This window comes from Myotis nattereri (assembly GCF_964212035.1).
Source record: "Myotis nattereri genome assembly, chromosome: 2".
Classification (NCBI taxonomy): Eukaryota; Metazoa; Chordata; class Mammalia; order Chiroptera; family Vespertilionidae; genus Myotis; species Myotis nattereri.
This window is the reverse complement of record NC_138076.1, coordinates 210,210,803-210,231,704: the sequence shown is the minus strand read 5'-3', so window position 1 is coordinate 210,231,704 and position 20,902 is coordinate 210,210,803. Positions and strand designations below refer to the sequence as shown.

Genomic DNA, 20,902 nt, shown 5'->3' with positions numbered 1-20,902 from the left:
AGTCACCAGGGCGGTGGCCCCAGGCTCCAGATCTGTAGGCGCAACAGGGCTCTGCACGGGGCCACCTCCATCCACGTCTCCCAGTGTGAGAGTGTGTACACATGTGCACGCACACACACACACACACACACACTCATACACTCACACACACTCATACACACACACTCATACACACTCACACACACTCATACACACTCACATACACACGCACACTCATACACACTCACATACACGCACACTCATACGCACTCACACACACGCACACACACGCACACTCATACGCACACACTCATACACACACGCACGCACACTCATACACACGCACACTCACACACACACTCACACACACTCATACACACACACACGCACACTCATACACACACTCATACACACTCACATACACACTCACACTCATACACACTCACACACACTCATACACACTCACATACACACTCACACACACACACACACACACACACTCAGACACACTCACACACACACACACACACACACCCTCAGCCTGGAGCCTGGCCCTGCTCAGCTAGTGCTGGGCACGTGCCAGCAGAGGGCTGGGTGGGTGAGGAGGGCAGGAGCGAGTGGTCCACGTAGACCCCAGGCCCGCCCAACACGGAGGACTCCTCACCGCAAGGGTCGTAGGGTGCGCAAGAGCCGCAGGACCCGGAGGACCCCCAAGATCTTGGCTCCACCGGCCGAGGCCAGGGAAACCACGATGTCGATGATGGACACGAAGACCAGAAAGCCGTCCAGCACGTTCCAGCTGCTGCGCAGGTACGCCTGCTCCCCGAAGTACAGGCCCAGCGAGACCACCTGGGGGCGGGGTGATGGGCCAGGTCATCTGACTCAGCCACAGAGGTGGGGTGAGGGGCAGTCAGGCAGGTGGGGTGGAGCCGCAGGGGTCACATGCCCCATGGCCCACTGAGAAGGTGGGTGGCAGGCAGGACCTGGAAGGTCTGGGCGCATGAAGCAGCCCACAGCCTGTCCTGACCCGCTCTCCCCTCACATCTGCAAACCCAGTTCCAAGCCGCGCGCTCCGGGAAGTGGCCCACGTCTCCAGCGGGTACCCCATTGCACTGTAAGCATTTCCCTGCATTAGCCTTTCTGGCTGGTTGTGGCCTCCTGGAGAGCAGGATGTGGCTGACCCCCCACCCCACCCCGTCACACTAGCCCAGTGCTGGTACCAAGCGGGGGGTGGGGTTCTCGGGGGCCCCTGTGGAATGCTGCTGACCAGCAGGTGAGTGACAGCTGGGGGAGGGCGGGCCACTGGGGGTGGGAGAGGTCCCCGGTGTAGACGGGGCTACCTTCAGTGTCATCTCGCCCACGAAGATGGCGGTGAAGATGTAGTTGGACACGGTGAGGAATATGCGTTCCTGAAAGAGCAGGAGACACCATGGGCCTGGGGCTCCCAGAACTGCGGGTCCCGTCTGCCTCTGGCCAAGGGGCCTTGAGGGGAGGCCACTTCACAGTCCAAGGAGGTGCCCCTCCCCAGAGACAAGCTCCCTGCCGCACCTTCCTCCGCAGCATCGATAGATATCCACCTTCTGCGCTCCTAGCCCCCCGGCCCTGCACCCCGTCCCTTAGCAGGCCCCATGGCCCGCCCTGCCTGGCCCCGGCCCTGCCCGAAGGCCCCGGCCACTCACAGTGCTGCCGGCCTCAATCTGGGGCCGCTCCAGGGCGATGGTGATGCAGTTGAGAAAGATGAAGGCCAGGACGACGTAGTCGAAGAGCTTGTGGGCAATGACGGTCTGGCACAGGACCCGGAACCTGAGCGGAGGGGCAGGGGCCATGAGTCTCCGCTTGCCCCTCACCCCGGCGGGAGGAAGGCAAAGGGCTTAGGCCTGGGGACGGCCCAGAGGAAGCCGACCCTTCTTCTCTCCGGCCACAGCCATTTACATCCGCTCAGGGTGCCCACCTGGAGCCGCCTCCCGTCCATACACCACGGCAACTCCCACAGCCGCAGGAGGAGGGCACCCCCCTTGCCCTGGCACGTGAGGCCTTCCAAACACCCGCCCGAACCCCGGCGCCCTGCCCTCCGCCACGAGGACACACCTGGCCTGATACCCCAAGCTTCTGCCCCAGGCCCTCCCTAGGGCTGCTCCCTCCACCCGGTCCAGCCTCCGCCTCTACACAGCCCGGCTCCACCTACAGATGCCATAAGGCCTCCTCCCGCAGGAAGCCTGAGTGCCCCCTCCCGATGGGAGCGCCCGGCTACCTGAGCATCTGTCCACCCTGGTGCCAGCTCAGGGATGGCCTAGACCCGTGGTCGGCAAACTGCGGCTCGGCAAACTGGGGCTCGCGAGCCACATGCAGCTCTTTGGCCCTTGAGTGTGGCTCTTCCACAAAATACTGACTTCTGCGCATGGGCCACAAAGTTTCAATCGCGCCCGCACGTGGTATTTATTTTGTGGAAGAGCCACACTTAAGGGGCAAAGAGCCGCATGTGGCTCTCGAGCCGCAGTTTGCCAACCACGGGCCTAGACCAGTGGTTCTCAACCTTCTGGCCCTTCAAATACAGTTCCTCATGTTGTGACCCAACCATAAAATTACTTTCGTTGCTACTTCATCACTGTAATGTTGCTACTGTTATGAATCGTCATGTAAATATCTGATATGCAGGATGGTCTTAGGCGACCCCTGGGAAAGGGTCGTTTGACTGCCAAAGGGGTCGCGACCCACAGGTTGAGAACGGCTGGCCTAGGTGAAAGTCCCCATTCAAACACTCCCCCTGCCCTGAGCCCCTCTACACAGGAGGGCACCAGCCTCCATGGCCCGACCTGCTCTGTAGAAATCTCTCCCTCCCAGACCTGCTCACCCCCTATCCAACCTCCCCCCAAGCCTGGCCCGGCCCACCTGTTCTCAGGGGAGAAGAGGTAGACAGACCAGTCCTCGCGGATCTCACACCAGTCAGGTTTGTAGGCGTCAATCATCTTGCGCACCCGGAAACACAGAGTCTGGCAAGGAGAGGAGGGGGTGCAGACAGGTCAGCGCTGCCCAGAGCTGCCCGTCTCTGCCCTCTCCAGCCACCCAGCAAGCTGGGGTCCCCGGGTGACCTCTGAACTCTCCCAGCAAGATCAGAACCCACACCCCTCCCAGGGCTTCTCTCCCAGGGGTGGGCCCAACGAGCTGTGGGCAGCTCCAGCCACCTCCTGCTCACCCGCCTGAGCCCTGCCCCCTGGCCCTTCCCCTCGGCCCCTCCTCCCTCTGTCCCGTGGACCTTCTCCTGGCCCTGGCCCCTCAGCCCCGACAACTCGCCAACTCACGTAGTCGACCTCCTCCTCATCCTCCCCGTGGTCCCGGCGGTCCCCCATCTGCGTGAAGACCTCCTTGGCGATGTGGGGCATCCTGCCATTGCAGTCCTCGTGCCCGGGGCCCGGGCCCGCCGCCCTCCAGGCCGCCCGGGGGTGGGTGCCCACCGGGGGTCCCAGCTCGGCCAGGTCCACCGCGTCCCGGGTGTCCAGGGACAGCGTCCGGCGGTGGTGGTGGTGGTAGTGGTGGCGGTGGGTCGCGTGGGGCCCGTGATGCGCGTGGTAGACGTGCGGGGTGTGCAGGGGCGCGGCCCGCGGCCCTTCGTCCCGGGCGCCCTCGCAGGCCCGCGCCCCGCTGCGCTCCGCCGACAGCAGGGACTCGTGCTCCGCCGACAGCGGCTTGTGCTTGAGGCTGTTCCAGCTGGAGCGGCGGCTGGCCCAGGCCCCGCTGCGGCCCCACGGCCCACAGTAGGAGCTCCTGGAGCTGGACTGGGAGAAGCCGGGGCGCTGGTCAGCCCCACGGTGTGACTGAGGCCCTAAAGGGGCCACTGGCCTGGCCAGTGGGTGGCAGAACCAGCTGGACTCCAGGGGCCCTCTCCCCCCCAGCCGCTCAGTCCCCCACATCCATGGCGTGTGGCTTGTCCACAGTGCGCCTTCGTCTCCTCCTGCCACCCATTTCCTTGGAGGAAAGTACAGCAAGTCAGGGCCATTTTCCTCTTTACAGGTAAGGAAACGGAGGCTCGGAGAGGGCTGTGACTTACTGGTGGGATCTGCCTGCCCCCCCCCCCCCGCCCCCCCAAGCTCAGCTCTTTGCCCTACACATTGGCGCCAAGATAAAAACCCCATTCTCCACACCAGACCCACTGCCCCACTCCACTCTTCATTCATTCATTCATTCATTCATTCATTCATTCCTTGCTGTCTGGTCCCACTCTGGCACTGGGAACCCAGAAATGCAACAGAGATAGTCCCTGCCTGGTTCCGGCTGGACACTCGGTGCCCGAGGCCTGGTACCAGTCTGAAGCTGGACTGGCAGGCGCCTCCCCCCAGGGTCCCTCCGCACACCCAGCAGGGAGCAGCCATCAGAGCCCCCGCACAGGACTCACCAGGGAGCGCTGGTCGTAGCTCACCCTCCCCAGTGACATGACACTGCTCTTGCGGGAGCCCAGGGCCGCCAGCATAGGGTCCGGCTGCAGCGACAGGCGGGCGGGTGCCGCAGTCCCAACGGGGCCCAGGTGTCCACACAGAGGAAGACTGAGGTCGAGGTGCCCATTGGGGGTCAGCGGAACTGGGTAAAGCTTGGCATCTGGAGGGGTGAGATGGAAACAGGGGAAGGGCAGACAGGAAGCCAGAACAGGAGCCAAAGAAGCCATGAGACAAAGAAACAGACATGGACGATGAACAGAAATGGAGTTTTCTGGGGAGACCTCCTCCACCAGGAAGTCTTCCAGGTTGGACCCCAGCACATGTGCCTCCCCTCTGCCCCGCCTACAGGGCTCTCAGCTTATTTTTGGTTTTTTTTGTTAGTTTATTTGTTATTTATTTTAATTTTAATTTTTTAAATTTATTTTAATTTTCTCGGCTTATTTTTGGATAAGTGACACTCTTGCCTTCTGTGTTCAGGGCAACCATTGAGCCTCACCCAGCATGAGAACCACCCTGCCATGCCCGCTGTGGAAAGCAAGGCAGAGACCACCCAGCCGGTTACCAAGGACATGGCGTGGACGGGGAGGTTTGCGCCAAGCTGCCCAGTGGTGCCAAACAGGACCAAAACCCAGGCATCCTGAGGCCCAAAGCTCTTCTCAACAGGCCACTGACTTTTTTTATTTTTATTTATTTCAGAGAGGAAGGGGGGGGGGAGAGAGAGAGAGAGAGAGAGAGAGAGAGAGAAAGAGAGAGGGAGAGAGAGAGAGAGAGAGAGAGAAAGAGAGAGGGAGAGAGAGAGAGAGAGAGGAGAGAGAGAGAGAGAGAGAGAGAGAGAGAGAGAGAGAGAGAGAGAGAGAAGCATCAATGATGAGAATCATTGATTGGCTGCCTCCTGCATGACCCCCACTGGGGATCAAGCCCGAAACCCGGGCATGTGCCCTTGTCTGGAATCGAACCCAGGACCCTTCAGTCTGTAGACCGACACCCTATCCACTGAGCCAACCCGGCTAGGGCTGGCCACGGACTTTGAGATTTAGCATTTCTTTCCATTATGAATGTAAACCACAAACCGCAGAAATGAGCAGTCACAGAGCCTGAGTTTGAGGGGAACCTGGGCCGTGCCCTTGGCCCCCCTGGATCTCTGGGGAAGGGTCCTGGCCCCCAGGTGTACCTCCGAGGCTGTCCAGGCCCTCCTGCAGCTTGTCAAACTCCTCCGTGTTTGATAAACTCTGGTCCTCGTCCGAGTAGGAGCGATTGGCGTCACCCTGGGAGACCGACCCTCACGTTGGAACGCATGTCAGCTCAACCCTTCCTTCCCTCGTGAACTTTTTCATAGGTCCCCCCACCCCACCCCCGTTTACAAATGTGAAAGTTGGGGCTCAGGGAAGGGAAGTGAGAAGCTAGTGAGGACCTAGCCCACAAACCCACGTCTGCTGACTACACGTTCCCCAAAGCCTCAGAGGATGGAGGAGGCGGGATCCAGAGCCCTGGTCTTGGAGACCTTAGAGTCTCAGAGATGGAGAGGTCTAGTCTTACCCCCGGGGGAGACGCAGGGACCCCGATGCTGCCTCTGTTCGCATGCTTCCTATGACGGGGAGCTCACTACCTCGTTGGTGACCCTCCCCTCTTCTGGAGACTCGCCTGCTAGATGCTTGAATGGCAGCCCTCCCCCGTCCAGACCCCCTCCCCTCACCCAGTCTCCTGCAGGCCCCCTGGGGGTGCTGCCTCCACCAGGGTCCCAGTCACCTCCGCCTGGAAGCCCTCCACCAGGATGGCCACCAGCAGGTTAAAGAGCACGTAGTTGCCGAAGGTCATGAGGGCAACGAAGTAGAGGGAGGCCCAGGGGGAGGTGGAGGCCATGCCGTTGTAGAGGACGACGTTCCAGTCCTCCTGGGTGAGGATCTGTGGGGGGAGGAGCACACAGCTCAGTACAGAACATCCTCAGCCCCGGCCGCCCACGGGCAGGGGAGCCCGCTGGGGGGAGCTACCGGCACACGGCAGCCCACGCCCTCCTGCAGCCTCCTCTCACAGGCGCTCGGGCACTCCCAGGGACCTCGAGTACCACGGCTCTCCCTGGGGCGCGACCACCTGGCGGAGCCTCAGACTCTCCCCCTGCCCCCATCCCCCCCCGCCCCCCGACACACACACTGCTCGCCTGTGCGCCCAGCTGGCCCACACCCACAAGCCTGTGCCGCACACTCCTGCCCTGACATTCACTCCCCACTGAGCGGTGCTCCCTCCTAGCTGCTCCCACAACCCCATCCTCCATCCCGCTCATGCGACCCACCTGCACCCCAGCACAAGCCCACCCCCCTCCCCCGCTCCTTCCGCCCCTGAGCTGTGTGTACGCACTCATTCAGCCATGTCCCCGTTACCGGGGAGGAACAGTCTTAGGGAAGACTCTTAACGTGCCCACAGTCTCAGGGTGCGAGCGGAGGGGGCAGGGAGGGGCACTGGGCGGGCAGCCCGGCTCCCAGAGCCTGTCCTAAGCCTGCCTGGCCACACCCCCCAAACCGGCCCACTAAGCCAGAATTGAGGGACCGCCCTGTCAGGCCCCTTTTCTCTGGATTCCCCGAGGCTGGCAGCACCAGCAAAAAGCGATCCTGGGTGAAACCGCGGCCCCCGGCACCTATGGCCGTGTGCTCACCTGGAACACCGTGACTATGGCCCACAGCAGGGAGTCGAAGTTCTTCCTGTCGGGGATTGTATCTCCCGTGTCTGTGCGGAGGCTGAATTTGCAGCCAAAGATGTGCATCCCGAGAATGCTGGGGGGGGAGGGAGGTGGCTCAAGGGACTCACACACACCAGGCTCTTGCCCATCCGCCTGTGCCATTCCCTAAACAACCCCGCAAGCTGGGAGGGAGCCACGCTGGTCCCATTTTACAGAAGTGAACACTGAGACACAAAGGGGAAGTACACGCCCAGAGCCACCAGGGATTAAGTGATGGTGGCAGGATTCCCACCCAGCTCCAGGGTGTGGCCTGAGCACCCAACCAGCCATGCTCCTCCCTGAGCCCCGGCAGGGGTGGGCCCCGGGGCGGCAGGGCTCACCTGAAGATGAAGATGAAGAGCATGAGCAGCATGCAGAAGGTGGCCACGTTGTCCATGGTCTTCATGAGCACCACCAGCTGGCGCCGCAGCGCGGGCATGAAGCGCACCAGCTTCAGCACCCGCAGCAGCCGGAAGGTCCGCAGCACCGACAGCCCGCCGTCCGCCTGCCCCACGATCTCCCAGATGCTGCACAGGGAGGCGTCGCGCAGGGGTGGGGAGGGGAGAGAGGCAGGAGAGCGGGGCAAAGGAAGAGATGGAGAGTTCCATTCATTCATTCATTCATTCATTCATCCAACCAACAGTATTTCAAGGTCATTGCTGCTCCAGGCACCCTAAGTTGGGGGCTGTTAACCTGGACTCCATGGACCCCCCCGCCCAAGATGTCTAGGGACAGAATTCAGGGGTCCACACGGTCACTGAGCTCTTTTTGGGATTTAACTTTCTTTTGAGAATGAATGGAAACAACAAAATCCAGAGAATTAGCAGCGCCCATGGCCTGGCGGTTCATGGAAATTGCTGTTTTCACATCACACGACGGCTGACGTGGATATTTTCGAGCAGAGTTTATGCTCCTCCCTCCTCTGGGAGGATGGTGGTCACAGCCCCCCTGCTAGGTCTCACCATTCCATGCATTAACCCAGAAGCACGTATATGGCTAAATCACACATTTTTAAACATTTTTGTCAACCGCACTGCAGTGTGACTGGGTTCCTTTGATGGTAGGCACTTCATTTACAGGCTGGGCCAACCCCCTCCTTCCCTCCTGTGCCTCCGGCCCACGGCCTGGGGAGGAGCGGGCGCGGGCGGGGCACCTGATGATGACGATGATGCTGTCGAAGATGTTGTAGGGGTTGCGCAGGTAATCGAAGAGCCCGAAGGCGGCCAGCTTCAGGAGCATCTCCAGGGCGAACATGCTGGTGAAGACCACGTTGCAGATCTCCAGGACGTTGGTCAGCTCCTCGGGCTGTGGGCGTGGGGCGGGGACGGAACCGTCAGGCAGAAGGCAGCCCTGGGACCCTACGGAAGCCCACTGGCTCTAGGACTCCCCGCCCCCGCCCCCTGGGAGGTGGCAAGGCCTGGCTCTGCCACCCGGCTGCGTGGCCTGGAAGGTCAGTGTCCTCGCTGGTGCTCCATCTCCCCGTTGCACCGTGGCCTTGAAGACCTTGCAGTTCTGCTGCCCGGATCCTGCGGGGGCCACTGAGATGGTGGGGCCCCTCGGGGTGAGCTTCCACGAGTTTGGAAATGGTGCTGTAGCTGCACAGCGAGGGAGGCGTTACGAGACCCACTGACAGAGGGAGACACTGAGGCTCAGAAGCTGGTCAGAGCGAGCAGTGGAAGGCCGCGCGTTTTGCAGACGAGGAAGCAGGTTCAGAGAAGGCCCGTTTCTGCTCACGGTGGAGCCAGGCTGCTCCCGCCCGAGCCACAGGCAAGGGAAGGACCATGTGACAGGCCTGACCGCGCGCCCATGCTGGGCCGGACACCCAGCACAAGTACGGATGCCGCGGGCAGCCTGGGAGGCCACGGAGGCGGCTCCGTTCCACAGGCAGGGAGCGGAGGAGAGGAGGCTCCGGGCAGTGATGGGACTTGCTCAGCAGCACCCAGCAAGGCTGTGGCCGAGCCGGGCCCTGCACCAAGTCGGACTCCCAACGGCTCTCCTGTGGCACACAGACCCCACCTGACTCCTCCACTCCCTCCTCCAGGCACCCCTCCTGCACAAGTGCACGCATCGCATTCCACAGGCCCGCGAGCCGCCCAGGTGCTGGCGTGTGCTACCCTGGTGGCCTGCAGAGTGAGTTGGGACGTTCTTCCTGCCCCTGGGAAGTGCGGGTTCTGGTGGCAAAGCCCCGACACGCAAGTTAACTAACAAACCAGCCAGCAGGGGCTAAAGCAGGAGGGGTGAGGGTGGTTGGGGAGCGGTGATCCTGGAATCAGGGGCAGCTTCCTGGAGGGAGGGACACCTCAGCGGAGGCCTCAGAGCTGAGAGGGGCGGGTGGCAGGGACAAGAGAAGGCGTCCGGGCCAAGGACAGCCAGAGTCAGGGCGGGAGGGTGCGGGGCTGCCAGCCATCAGCATCGCCCGCCCCGGCCCAGCCCCTCTACCTGACAACGAGACACCTAAGAGGCCTGACTCTAATTCCGTTTGGGTTAAAAGGAGAAGGAAAAAAAGAAAAACCAACCGTCCGCTTCCCGCCTGGTGCCTGGGAAATAGAATAAAACTGCCAGCTCCGCTCCGGCCCAGATGAAAGGAGAAAGCCCCGCTCCCGGCTGTAATTACATCTGACTCACAAAATGGTCCCGAAAGGGGAGTGGGGCCCCGCGAGGGGGCCCCTCGGTGGGGAGGGCTGGGGCCCGCATCAGGGCTAAGTCGGGGCCCAGATGCTGCTTGGAGCCACCAATTTCCCCGCAGGCCAAACAACGCTCGACATGCGAGAGATGAAAAATGTGGACGCTGACAGCCCATAATTGCACATCGCCCCGCTCCGAGCCCCACGCGCTGCACGCGCGCTCCGCCCGCAATTGATGGCAGAGCCTCCGCTCCCGGAAAGGTCACCCGCTCGCTCCCCGACTCCCTGGCAACAGCTGTTTCTCCAGTCAAGTGCACACCTGTTAATCTTTTCCTAGTGCACCATCCATCACTCCCGCAAGCCTTTCTCTGGGAGAGAGACAGTGCGTGGGAGAGACAGACCGACAGACGTAGACACAGTGAGACCTATTGGGGTGAGTGAAGAGAAACGGGGGCAGCCGTGAGAGAGATGGGCAGAGAGAGACCGACAGACAGACAAACATAGGCATGGGCAGTGAGAGGCAAAGGCAGGGTGTGTGGAGAGACAAGATGGAAAAACACAGATCAACACATAACGGGCCAGGATCATGATACTGTGGGAGTCAGCGAGAGAGCAGGCAGGACAGACAGACAGACAGGCTGAGGAGAAGCAGCAGAGATGGCACAGACCCACCCAGTGGAAGAAGAAAAGCCAGGTTAAGCCAGAGGCAGGAGGGTAGAGGGCAGGAGAGGGGCAGGGACAGGGCCAGCTCACCCCTGCCAGTGCCAGGCGTGGGAGGCACCAGGCAGCCCGGCCTCTGGCCATTCCTGCAGAGGCAGGTATAGGACCAGCTGGGCAGGGGTCTAAACTGTTCCCCAGGCCTCCCCATGACGGTAACGGCAGCTGGTATTAACGTCTCCCGCACGCCAGGCGGGGCTGAGCACTTTCCATGAATTACCTCATCTCAGCCTCAAGCATTACCCTGTGGTGTCCCCATTTTACAGACAGGAAACCTGAGGCTCAGAGAGGAGAGGTGACAGCCCAGGGCCATGACCAGCCAGTGGCGGCATCGGATCTCAAACCCAGGTCTCCTCCCTGGGCCCACACCCCTTCACCTGCCCCACTTTCCTGGCTGGAGGGTCCAGTTCAGCACAGACATGTCACCGCCCTGCTTACAAGCCTTCCACGGTTCCCCACCACCCTAAGGACAAAGCCAGCCTCAAAGCCCTCCATGGGTGGACAGCTCCCCGCCTCCTGGGCTGGCTGCCCGCCCCGTGTGCACATCCTCCTGAGGACTCTGGGCCCTTTGGGTGGAGCCTGTGCCTCTGGTCCCTGCTCCTGCCCCTCCTCTGCCTCACTGATGGACCCAGGTCACCCTTCAGGACCCATCTCCAGTATCACTGACTCTGAGAAGCCTTCCCTGACTGCAGCCCGTGGTGGTGCCTCCCTCCTTCAAGCCACCACAGCGCTGGACTGTTGGGCACTAAGCCACCCCATCCTCATCTTCCCAGGGTCACCCCAGACCTGGGTCGGCAGTGACTTGGGGGCTGCTGAAGGGAGAATAGCGGCTGCTCTGACCCACCCGCTGAGCTGGAGGCCTCGAATACAGTCCCCGGGGAGCTGGGGCCAGGGGACATCCCCCGCCTGGGCCACCCCTGCCCAGGAGGCTCCCTGCACGCCTGTCCTGCTGCCCATTCAGCCCCACCCTCTGTGTTCTGTTGTCCAGCTTGGCGACCATCCTCCAACTCCAGGACAGTGGAGCCCAGCTCCGGAGGGGGTCGCTGGCCTAGACAGGTGACTGCCGGGAGAGGGAGAAGTGCGTGTCTCCCCACCCCACCTCCTGTCCCCTTAGTGGAACCTCCGATTCAACCGCAGAACCCCAGCGCCAGCTCTAACAGCTGCTCACCGCCACCTGGGCAAGCCATCCCCACTCTCTGAGCCTCAGTTTCCCCGTCTGCCCAGGGGATAAGACGCCCACTCTGCCTACCGCCCAGGGCTGCCATGAGGGTCACCCCGGGAACAGATGTGACCAATCCTGACAGCAGGTGACGTGCCGGGAGCCGGTCCATCCTTGCTGTTTCAAAGGACCTGACATATATGGCATACTGTTCTTAATATGTTTGCTCACCTTCTTGGCACTATGTGTTTTAACCAAGGTCACCTCTCGGAGAAAGGTTGTTTCCCCAGGTGGGGATTTTCCCCTGAAGTTAGGGAGGGAATAAAACGTCTTAACTAAGTGCCAGGTGGGTAATTAATCACTTTAACTACGAACAATCATGCTTAAGCTACATAATCTTTACTCCCTGGAATGGAGATAAGAAACGCCCTAACCTTTGTAATAGAGATTGATAGGATTGAATCAACTGGTATAAATACAGATGTAACAAGACAGCAAGTCTCAGAACTTAGAAGACAGAACTTAGAACACAGAACGAAGAAGACAGAACCAAGAAGAAGACAGAACCTACATAGAACCTAGAGACAGAAGAACTTCGCTGGAGAGAACATGGCAAAAGATCCTGGACTGAACCTGACTACAGAAATTGGCAAGAGAACCTGACTAGAACCTGGTGACTGAACCTGGCTGGAGAACCTGGACAGAACCTGGCTGGAGAACCTAGCGAGGGAACATGGCTACAGAACCTGGCTGGAGAACCTGGAGAACCTAGCAAGAGAACATGGACACAGAACTTCGCTGGAGATCCAGAATGTAAAGGCATGGACAGAAACTGGCAACAGAACCTAGAGACAGAACCTAGCAAGAGAACATGGCAAAAGATCCTGGACTGAACCTGACTATAGAACATGACAAGAGAACCTGACTAGAATCTGGTGACTGAACCTGGCTGGAGATCCTGGACAGAACCTGGCTGGAGATCCTAACCAGAACTTCGCTGGAGATCCAGACCAGAACTTGGCTGGAGATCCTGGCTAGGCTGCTGATCAACTGAATGCTGCCTCCGTGTCATTCCTTCTTCGCCAACTCCGTCCACACCTTTGGGGACCCCTGGACCTGCTGGGGTTGGACCCCGGCAGTGACGATGGCGGCTCTGGTGCCCAAGCTGACCTCACCCACATGCTTGTCACTCAGCCTCAGTTAAGGACAGTCTGGGCCCACCCTCCCCCCAGGATGGTAGGGGCAGGGAAGGGTAGATGTCGGCGCCATCTGACCACCTCGTGGGTCACAAGAGACCCCTGCCCGGCTGACACGCCTTCACCTCTCTCCCAGGCCGGTCCCTGAAAGGAGCTTCCTCCTGAGGACTCTGCAGCCTCAAGGAACCTCGAGAGGCTCCCTCGTGATTTGGGCAGCAGTGACCTCCTGACGGTCACGGGGACCTGTGGTCTCACCTCTCATTTGAGTACTGTGACCAGAGCGGCGGCAGCCCCCCACTTTACAGATGGAGTAGGGCAGGAGTGCCCAGGCTCTGTGCCCCCTCACCGCCTGCCTCCGTGGTGGCCACACCAAGGTCCCTGCCAGCAGAGTGGGCAGCCGCAGCGTGGCGGGGCCCCTAGGACGCCTCCCCTCAAGGTCATAGCCCTGCAGGAGAGGGGCAGTGCTCACCTGCCTTCTCCCCTTCTCTCCCTGCTCCTTCCGGCCCTGGGCCACCTCTCTCTGCAGGCGCCTCTCAGACAGGGCAGCTCAAAATAAACACAGGGCGGGCCGCTTCCCACTGAGCAATGTCTGGGAGTCGGGGAAGAGGGAGCAAAAATACCCCTCGCAGAGCTCTGCCGAACAATGGCTGCCACGCGGAGCTGCTTTAAAAAGAGCCTTTTAAAAATTCTCCCTCCCCCTCACTTTTCCTTTCATTGATTTTTGAGGTTCCAGGCAGCAGATGGTAAAGTCACCCTGAACGTGGTGGTGTAAGGCTCCAAGAAAAGATTCAGAAACAATTCCTAACTCGCAAGCACCTACTGTGCGCCAGGCTTCCTAACGCAACTCACCCTCCCAGCCACTCTATGCGGAGGTTGTGAGGACTCCGTGCACCACGCAGGCTCCGGGCCTGCCGCGTAGTAGGTGCTCAGTTAATGGGACCTGACCCCTATGAGGGAAGGGGGAGAAACCGAGGCAGACCCTATGGAGGGGCAGGTGACTTGCCAGTGAGAACAGCTTCTCCCGGACTGAGGGGGGCCCACGGGGTGCCTGCAGTGCCAGAAAGAAGAGGCTCCACCACATCCGAGGCCAGAAAGCTTGCTCAGGCAGGATATGGTGGAGGCGGAGGTTTGGGCAGGGACCCCAGCCCGGCCTGAGGCTGGAGCCCGACAGGGAGAGGGAGAGATTGAACCCAGAGCACAGAGCGGCCCCAGCTGCTGTGTTGCCCTGGAGGGGACTGCTGAGAAGACAGGGACCCGTATTATACTGGCAAACAGGCCTCTGAAGAACAACCCTGACAGTAGCATCCGCCAACTTCCATGGTGTAAACACTCCCTCCACGGCCCATTTCAAGCTCCCAGCTGTTTCTAACAATGGCCTTGCAAAATTCCTGCCAGCCGGTTCCAGCAAGCCACTGGGGGACAGTGCCCAGGCTCGGTGACAGGCCGGCCCCCTGGGTGCCACCCCACTAGCACCAGCACCCAGAGCTCCTGTTCCCTGTGGGGCCTCCCCCAGAAATGCTGGCCCCCCGCAGGCCTGAGCCGGGCAAAGGCCACAAGGCTGGACCCCAGGCCAGGGGTCGGCTGCCTTCTCCCCAGCTCTCCCCTGCAGAGCCTTCCCCGGCCTCCCGAGACCTTTGTCATTAAGCCAGATCGGCTGGCAACCCAGCAGCTCTGTGCAGTGTCACGGCAGCCCCGGGGGCCGCATTGAAGTAAATGGAATGGGGCCTGCGCTTGGCAAACTAATGAAGAGGGAAACGAGAGTGTGGCCCACCGCGGGGCGCTGCGGGCGGGAGGGGCCTCTGCAGAGGGAGGGCGGCAGGGGAGCCAGGGCAGCATCCAGGTTCTAAACCTGCAGGGACTGGCAGGGGACCTCGGGCCACTGACATCCCACCCTGGCTCAGCTGTCAAATGCCCTCCCACGGCTGGGGTCACCTATGGGCTGGGGGACACTGGGAGCCTGAAATAGATGTTTTTCCAAGTGGAGCCAGGGCTGGAGCGGTCATCCAGGCTGGCACTGTGGACCGGGGACATCTGGGCTACAGCCCTCCATCCTGTGTCCCTACCGTTTCCTCACGCTCCCCGTGTCCCTGCCACCTCCTGGGAGCCATCTCTCTTCCAGGTGCTATTCCCCCTGGGGGACCCCTCCTCTGAACTCCTCTCCCCTCCGAACCCCAGCTGTACCCCTGATGGCCTGGGACACACCATGTGGCCGAGGAGGGAGACGGGTGACAGCCTTCACAGGGCAGCCACAGGACACCCTCAGTGCCGTGGGCTGGGGAGGCTGGGGTGAGTGGGGCACCAGGGACAGGGCACCCCCTGTTGGCTGAGCGTACATTGTGGGCAGCGCACAAGGAGAGGCGAATGTCAGGGGAAAGGTCTGTGCTCAGTGCCAAGGACGATGGGACGCTGCAGAAGGTGTGGGCAGGGGAGAGCGCAGCCTCGGGAAACCTCACCCCAGCTGCCCCGGGGAGGGTGGCAGGAGGGCTCACATGGAGAAGCCATGAATGGGAGTCAGATTTGCAGGGACTAAGAGGGGGTGTGCTGTGGGCGCCTTGGCGTCCCTGCTGAGCTGCTGAAGATGTGAGGACCCGATCTCCCTTTCTCCCCAAAGAAGATGAGCCCCAAACTGCTGCACTCAGGTACTCATTCACCACTCACACCCTGAGCTCCTGCCTGGTGCTTGGCCCTGGGCTGGGCACTCAGGCCACATGGCCGAACGGGACCCAGCCCTGGTCAGGGGGAGACAGACACACGTGGGTGTTCCACACACCCAGCTGCCTGGGTGGCCCGCCCCCGCCCCCGCAGTGCCCAGCCCGGCCCTGGCGCCCGCCCCACTGGCCTGCTCGTGGTGCTCGATGCCCATGCTGACGGTGTTGACCAGGATGGCCATCATGATGCCCCGGTTGAAGTACTTGCTGTCCACGATGCCTCGCAGCTTGGCACGCATCTCCCGCCACACGTCCCCGCAGAGCCGGGCCGCCCCGTCTGCCTGCTCCTCCTCGTCCTCCTTCCCCAGCCCCGACGAGGCCCCGTCCTCGCTGCTCCGGGCCCCGTCGCCATCGGCCTCGTCCTCTCCGCCGCCGGAGCCCCCCGAGCCCGAGCCCTCCTGCCCCGAGTCGGTGCTGCCCAGGCCCGAGGGCCGGTGGCCCCCTCTGTGCTGGCAGCGGGGGCAGCCGGTGGGGTCGGAGGCCAGCAGGGCAGAGATGGGCTGCATCAGCATGGGGGGCGTCGGGTCCAGGGGGCTGTGTCCCGGGCACAGCTCTGAAAAGCAAAGAGAGGGCAGCATCGGTGCCTCAGGCCACACTCAGGGCTCTCAGAGCGGCAGCACCTGCACAGCAGGCCCCGCCCGACCCCGGGACATAGCGGCGAGTGCTCCAGGCTCCTGTGCCCACGGGGTCTGCCTGGAGCATGCCAGCCCCAGGCAGGAGGCCAGGTGGCCTGCGGTTCCTAAGGAAATGGTTTCGCCTTCTGGGCTTTGTTGGTCCCTGTGCAAAAGCGTAAGCCGGGAGCACCCACCACGGGGGGCTGCGGGTTCTCTATCAGCTAGTTTGCATGATGTGCCTAGGACAGTGCCTGGGCACACATACGTGTTAACTGTCCTTGCGGCATCACTTCCTGGCCTGCGGCTGTGCACTGAGCAGACCCTCCCCGCCACCCTGGTTGCGGACACTGTGGTTTGGGAAATGGCTGAAGAGCTTCTCTAAGAGCCAGGCAGGGGCCGGGAGTGGGTGCCCTCGGAGGAAGCCAGGTGGCCTTGGCGTTCCTCAGGCTTCCTGTCTGCACACGGGGTCTGTGTCCCAGGGAAGGAAGGCGGCAGGAGCCCTGGGCAGGGGGCAAGCCCTCAGGCCCCAGGACCTCCCTCCACACAAGCCAAGAGTCAGGCTGGCTCCAGGAAAGGAGGCAGGACAGGCCACTGGGCCCGGGGTGAGGGTCGGAGCTGCCCAGGGAAGGGGCTGGGACCTGAGTCATGTGATCTGTAAAGCCTTTCTAGGAGCCGGAGGGGCTTTCCCTGGGTGGTTTGGTTTCTTCTTCATGTTTGTCTGTATTTCCTTAGAATGAACACGTTTTGCTTGTGTAAGGGGAAGAAAAACATGCAATCCCGACTTTCACTTCCACACTTGCCTCCGAATATCTCCCAACGCCCTGGACAAGAGTCATGCCCAGGAGCCGGGCCAGGTGTCAGAGCCAAGGAGTCGGTCCCACCTCAGCTGGCAGACAGGGCAAAGCCTTCCCCCCTCCCCCAATCCCCCTTCCCCATATGGACTCTGGGCTGGGCTCCCTGACACTTGTGTCCCAGGGGGGAGGGGCAGGCACGGAGGCCCAGGGCAGGAGCACCTCTCTCCAGGAGTCCCCTGGGACTTCCCTCTGCGCAGGTTCCCTGGAGAGGGGCGTGGGCAGGAGCAGGAATCCCCTTGCAGTAAACACCCTGCCCCATGTCACCCAAGAATGCTGGTGCCAGCCTTGCCCAGAACCCAGCTAGCTCCCCATCCGAGTGCTGGGCCCGCCCACGGCCACCTGGAACCGGCCACCCCCCCCCCCCCCCGCCCAAGACCACACCTGGACATGTGGTGCCCAGGCCGGTGGCTCGGAGCATGAGTTCTCCGCCTGCCTCCTAAGAATCGCAGGTGCCCGGAACGTGAGACCCCAGTGCACAGGGTCTCACCCTCACTTTTCAGGGGGCTACTGAGGCCCACAGAGCGGCCAGGGCTGTCCCAGGTCACACACCTGCGCCTGCTCTGGGCACAGTCCTGACACCTGCTGACTTCCATCTTGGCACCAACTGGGGCGGGATTGGGCCTGGGGTGGGGCCCACCTGCTGGGGCACATTTGCTTCCCCCCCGGGGCTCATTTCTCCACTGAGTCCAAACTCTGACATCCTGACACTGAGCTTTTGTCCCTGACATACTGTGCGACCGAAAGTGGCTCCCTTCATCCTCTCTGGGGACAATAGTGCTCACTCTGCCCCTCTCAGGTCTGTGACGGTCAGGTAAGCGAAGAAATGGGCCTAAGGCAGATCGCGGAGCGGCCGGTGTCCCCACGGGCCAGGCCCTTGCAGGTGGCCCGGCCCCTTTATCCCTGGTGGCCAGGCGTCACTGCTCAAGTGTGCTCGCAAGCATGGGGTGGCAGCAGGAGCCCATGCTGGGGTGACTGCAGTGGGCGGGTTTTACAGAAAACCATTCCTGTCTCTAGTGTGGATCCCAGGGGCGGAGCCTGAGTCCACCTGCGAACCAGACTGGGGAGGGAATTCCTCCAGGGCCGGGGCTACGTCCCCTGAGCGAGCCCAGGGCCAGCCCAGGCCAGGCACTGGCCGGTGGTCAGGAAAGAGGGGGAGGGCACGAGGGGTCGGGCTGGAGCCCTCAGGGGAGATCTGGGATCTCAACCTGCCGGACTGGCCGGCTCTGCTTGTGCTGGGGAGACTGGGGGACGCGCTTGCGAACTGTGCCGTGGGGAGTCCCCGACGGAGGCCCACGCGGGGCAGCGAGTCCACGGGAGGCAGGACCACTTACTGAAGTGCCTGGGCTCCTTGGCGTGGGGCGCGGGCTTGGCGGAGGCGGGGCCCCCCGGGCCCAGGGCCTGGCGCCGGCTCTGCAGGGCCTGGTAGAAGCCCAGGGCGCGGCGCTTGGCCTTGCGCAGGATGTGGCAGACGTACTGGAAGATCTCCTCGTAGCAGTCGCCCGGCTCGGCGTAGCTGGCCACCGTGCTGGAGGACAGGTAGCGCTGCCGCTGCTCCAGCATCAGCCGGTGCTCCCGCTGCTTGGTCTCCGAGAACTGGGTCGCTATGACAACGAGGCACAGGTTGATCATGAAGAAGGAGCCCACCTGTGACCAACGGGAGGAGAGGACAGGGACGGGGGGACAGAGGGTGGGGAGAGGCAGCAGTGAGGGTGGGGCGAGAGGGAGACAGAGATGGAGACAGACAGGGACGCAGAGATGGAGACGAGTGAGGAGGCAGGGCAAGAGCAGAAGGGGCGACAGGAGGAGGGGCAGACACGGGACAGGATAGGGGAGGATGGAGCGGGAGGCAGACAACCAGGGACAGCAGGTGCACAGAGAGCGAGAACAAGGAGAGACACAGAGAGAGAGAGAGAGAGAGAGAGAGAGAGAGAGAGAGAGAGAGAGAGAGAGAGGCTCAGAGAGGATGGGGACAGAGGCCACGGGAGACGCAGAGACGCAGTGACGGGCAGCAGAGGGAGGCGAGGAGGGAGGCGGAGGGCCCGGAGAGGGTAGAGGCACAGCACAGGCAGGGACAGGAAAAGAGCGCTGAGGCCGTGCTCCCAGAGGACGTCAGCGCCGCAGGCGGCCGTGGCCCCGGCAGCTCCCCAGGCTCCACGGGGACCTGCTCCAAACCCGCTCCCCTCGGGCCCAGCTCTGGCCTCACTGCCCTCCCACCAGGGACTCCGCACTGAGGCCCCTCCCAGGCCTTCCGGGCCCTGAGGCCCACGTCTGCTCTCTCTGACCTTGCCTTTGGCCCCAGCGGGGCATCCGGACAAGAGCAGAGAAGCATCCCTGAGAAGCTTTCGCTGGTGGGGCCCTATCTGGGCTTGGATGGGGTGGCGGGGGAAGCGGCCCAGTGGCATTAGGAATCCTTGCCACCTCAAGTCCCAGGGCTCAGCTCCAGGGGGCCCTCCTGCTCTGGTTTCCAGAGGGTGGGCCCCTCCGGGCATTCACTAAGCCTTTGTGTGGGCTCAGGCCCTGCCAGTGAGGGGCTGGGTGGTGGCTTTTCATCCTCTTCCAGGCTGCCCACCAGGAGTTCCTGCAGGCTGAACCCGCCACTGACTCACCCTTCCCGCCTCTCCCCGACAGCCTGGCTGGGGAGCTGGGGTTCTGGGGCCGTGAGGTGAGAGCTTCCAGGCCGAGAGGACTCTGGGAAAATTCCCAGGTAAGAACAGGCCCCACTCGTTCACACTTCCTGGGGACCTGCTCCATACCAGCCTGTGACGAGTTCAGATCCTGCCCTCTGGAGCTCACACCTGTCAGCCTTCTACCCAGCCTGCCCCTGCAGCTGCTGCCCCTGGGCCTCCATTTCCCCATCTGTAAAATGGGGGGCTCAGCAAGACCAGCTGAGGACTTCTGTAAGCAAAGGGAGCCCTGGGGATCTGGGTCTGAGGACCTCTCCGGGGTGCCGGCTCCTCCTCTGCAGAGCGAGCAGGTGGCCCTCCTTGGCCAGGGTTGAGGGGGTAGATGCCCGCACAGCCCCCCAGGCTCTGCCTGGACTGGCCCTGTTCCCCATTTCACCGTGAGCTCAGGGGTGGAGGGGCTTGCTCTGGGCCACTCAGGAGTCACTCACCCAGAATCGACCCCAAACTCCACCAGGAGGAGCAGCCAGAGCATCCCTCAGCCTCTCTCTGGAATCCGGGGCTTCTCTAGCCACCCCAGTGGGTCGTGTCCCCCCTGCAGGAGGGTCTGCCTGCGTCAGGGCCTCTGTGACCCCCCCCCCCCCCCGCCCTGAAAGCTGTCCCTCTGGCCGTCACACCCACCCCTGCATTTTCCTCACCCCCGAGCCTTTAAGGCTCAATTCTGGTGTCACCTCCTCCCACTCTCCCACCCTCCTCTGAACTAGCTTAAAGCCTTCTCGGGTGCCCCACTATCATGGCTCCCTAGATGCTGTCGCTGAACCCATCTTCCCCATGGGGCTAGGAGCTCCCCCGGGCAGGGCCTGTCTGACCCCCAGCTCAGCCCCCAGCTCTCTGCCCAGGGCCGGTGCAGTGCAGGCCTCCCTGAATGTGCCGGGGAGAGACCGAACCAACCAGGGGGCGAACGGCGGCTCTGAACAAAGCCTGCTCCTGCCTCCTTTCCCCCCGGGTGTCTCCTATGGGCCCAAAGGCCCCAGCCTCCCCAGGTAGGCACAGAGCACAGCCAACAGCAGGTGTGTCTCAGGTCACCTGTCAGCTTGTCCTGAACCCCCAAGGTCCTACCAGCTCAGGATGGGGTGCTGCCCCAGGGGGTCAGTGTGGCCTCTTCCACCCCAGAAGCCAGAGCAGCCAGCTCACAGCAGAGGGCGCCGGCAGCCACTCCCCCAGGAGTGAGTCACCTTGACATTTGGGGACTGTGTGCGGACAGTGGCTGCAGCTGCAGTCAGACACGAC

The 20,902-nt window shown here is 62.1% G+C and overlaps 1 protein-coding gene across 1 annotated transcript in view; it reads right to left on the bottom strand.

Annotated features, from left to right (window-relative positions):
* Positions 1-20,902, bottom strand: part of CACNA1I (calcium voltage-gated channel subunit alpha1 I) — a 102,701-nt gene that overhangs the window by 24,094 nt on the left and 57,705 nt on the right. Inside the window, exons 9-21 of the mRNA XM_081082896.1 lie at positions 18,323-18,635; positions 15,655-16,076; positions 8,273-8,424; positions 7,461-7,646; positions 7,057-7,174; positions 6,156-6,311; positions 5,581-5,674; positions 4,370-4,569; positions 3,279-3,752; positions 2,869-2,969; positions 1,659-1,782; positions 1,320-1,388; positions 644-828 (exon numbers count right to left, since the gene is read on the bottom strand). Coding sequence (XP_080939022.1) covers positions 644-828; positions 1,320-1,388; positions 1,659-1,782; positions 2,869-2,969; positions 3,279-3,752; positions 4,370-4,569; positions 5,581-5,674; positions 6,156-6,311; positions 7,057-7,174; positions 7,461-7,646; positions 8,273-8,424; positions 15,655-16,076; positions 18,323-18,635 — 2,594 coding nt within the window. The remainder of the gene's footprint in view (positions 1-643; positions 829-1,319; positions 1,389-1,658; positions 1,783-2,868; positions 2,970-3,278; positions 3,753-4,369; positions 4,570-5,580; positions 5,675-6,155; positions 6,312-7,056; positions 7,175-7,460; positions 7,647-8,272; positions 8,425-15,654; positions 16,077-18,322; positions 18,636-20,902) is intronic.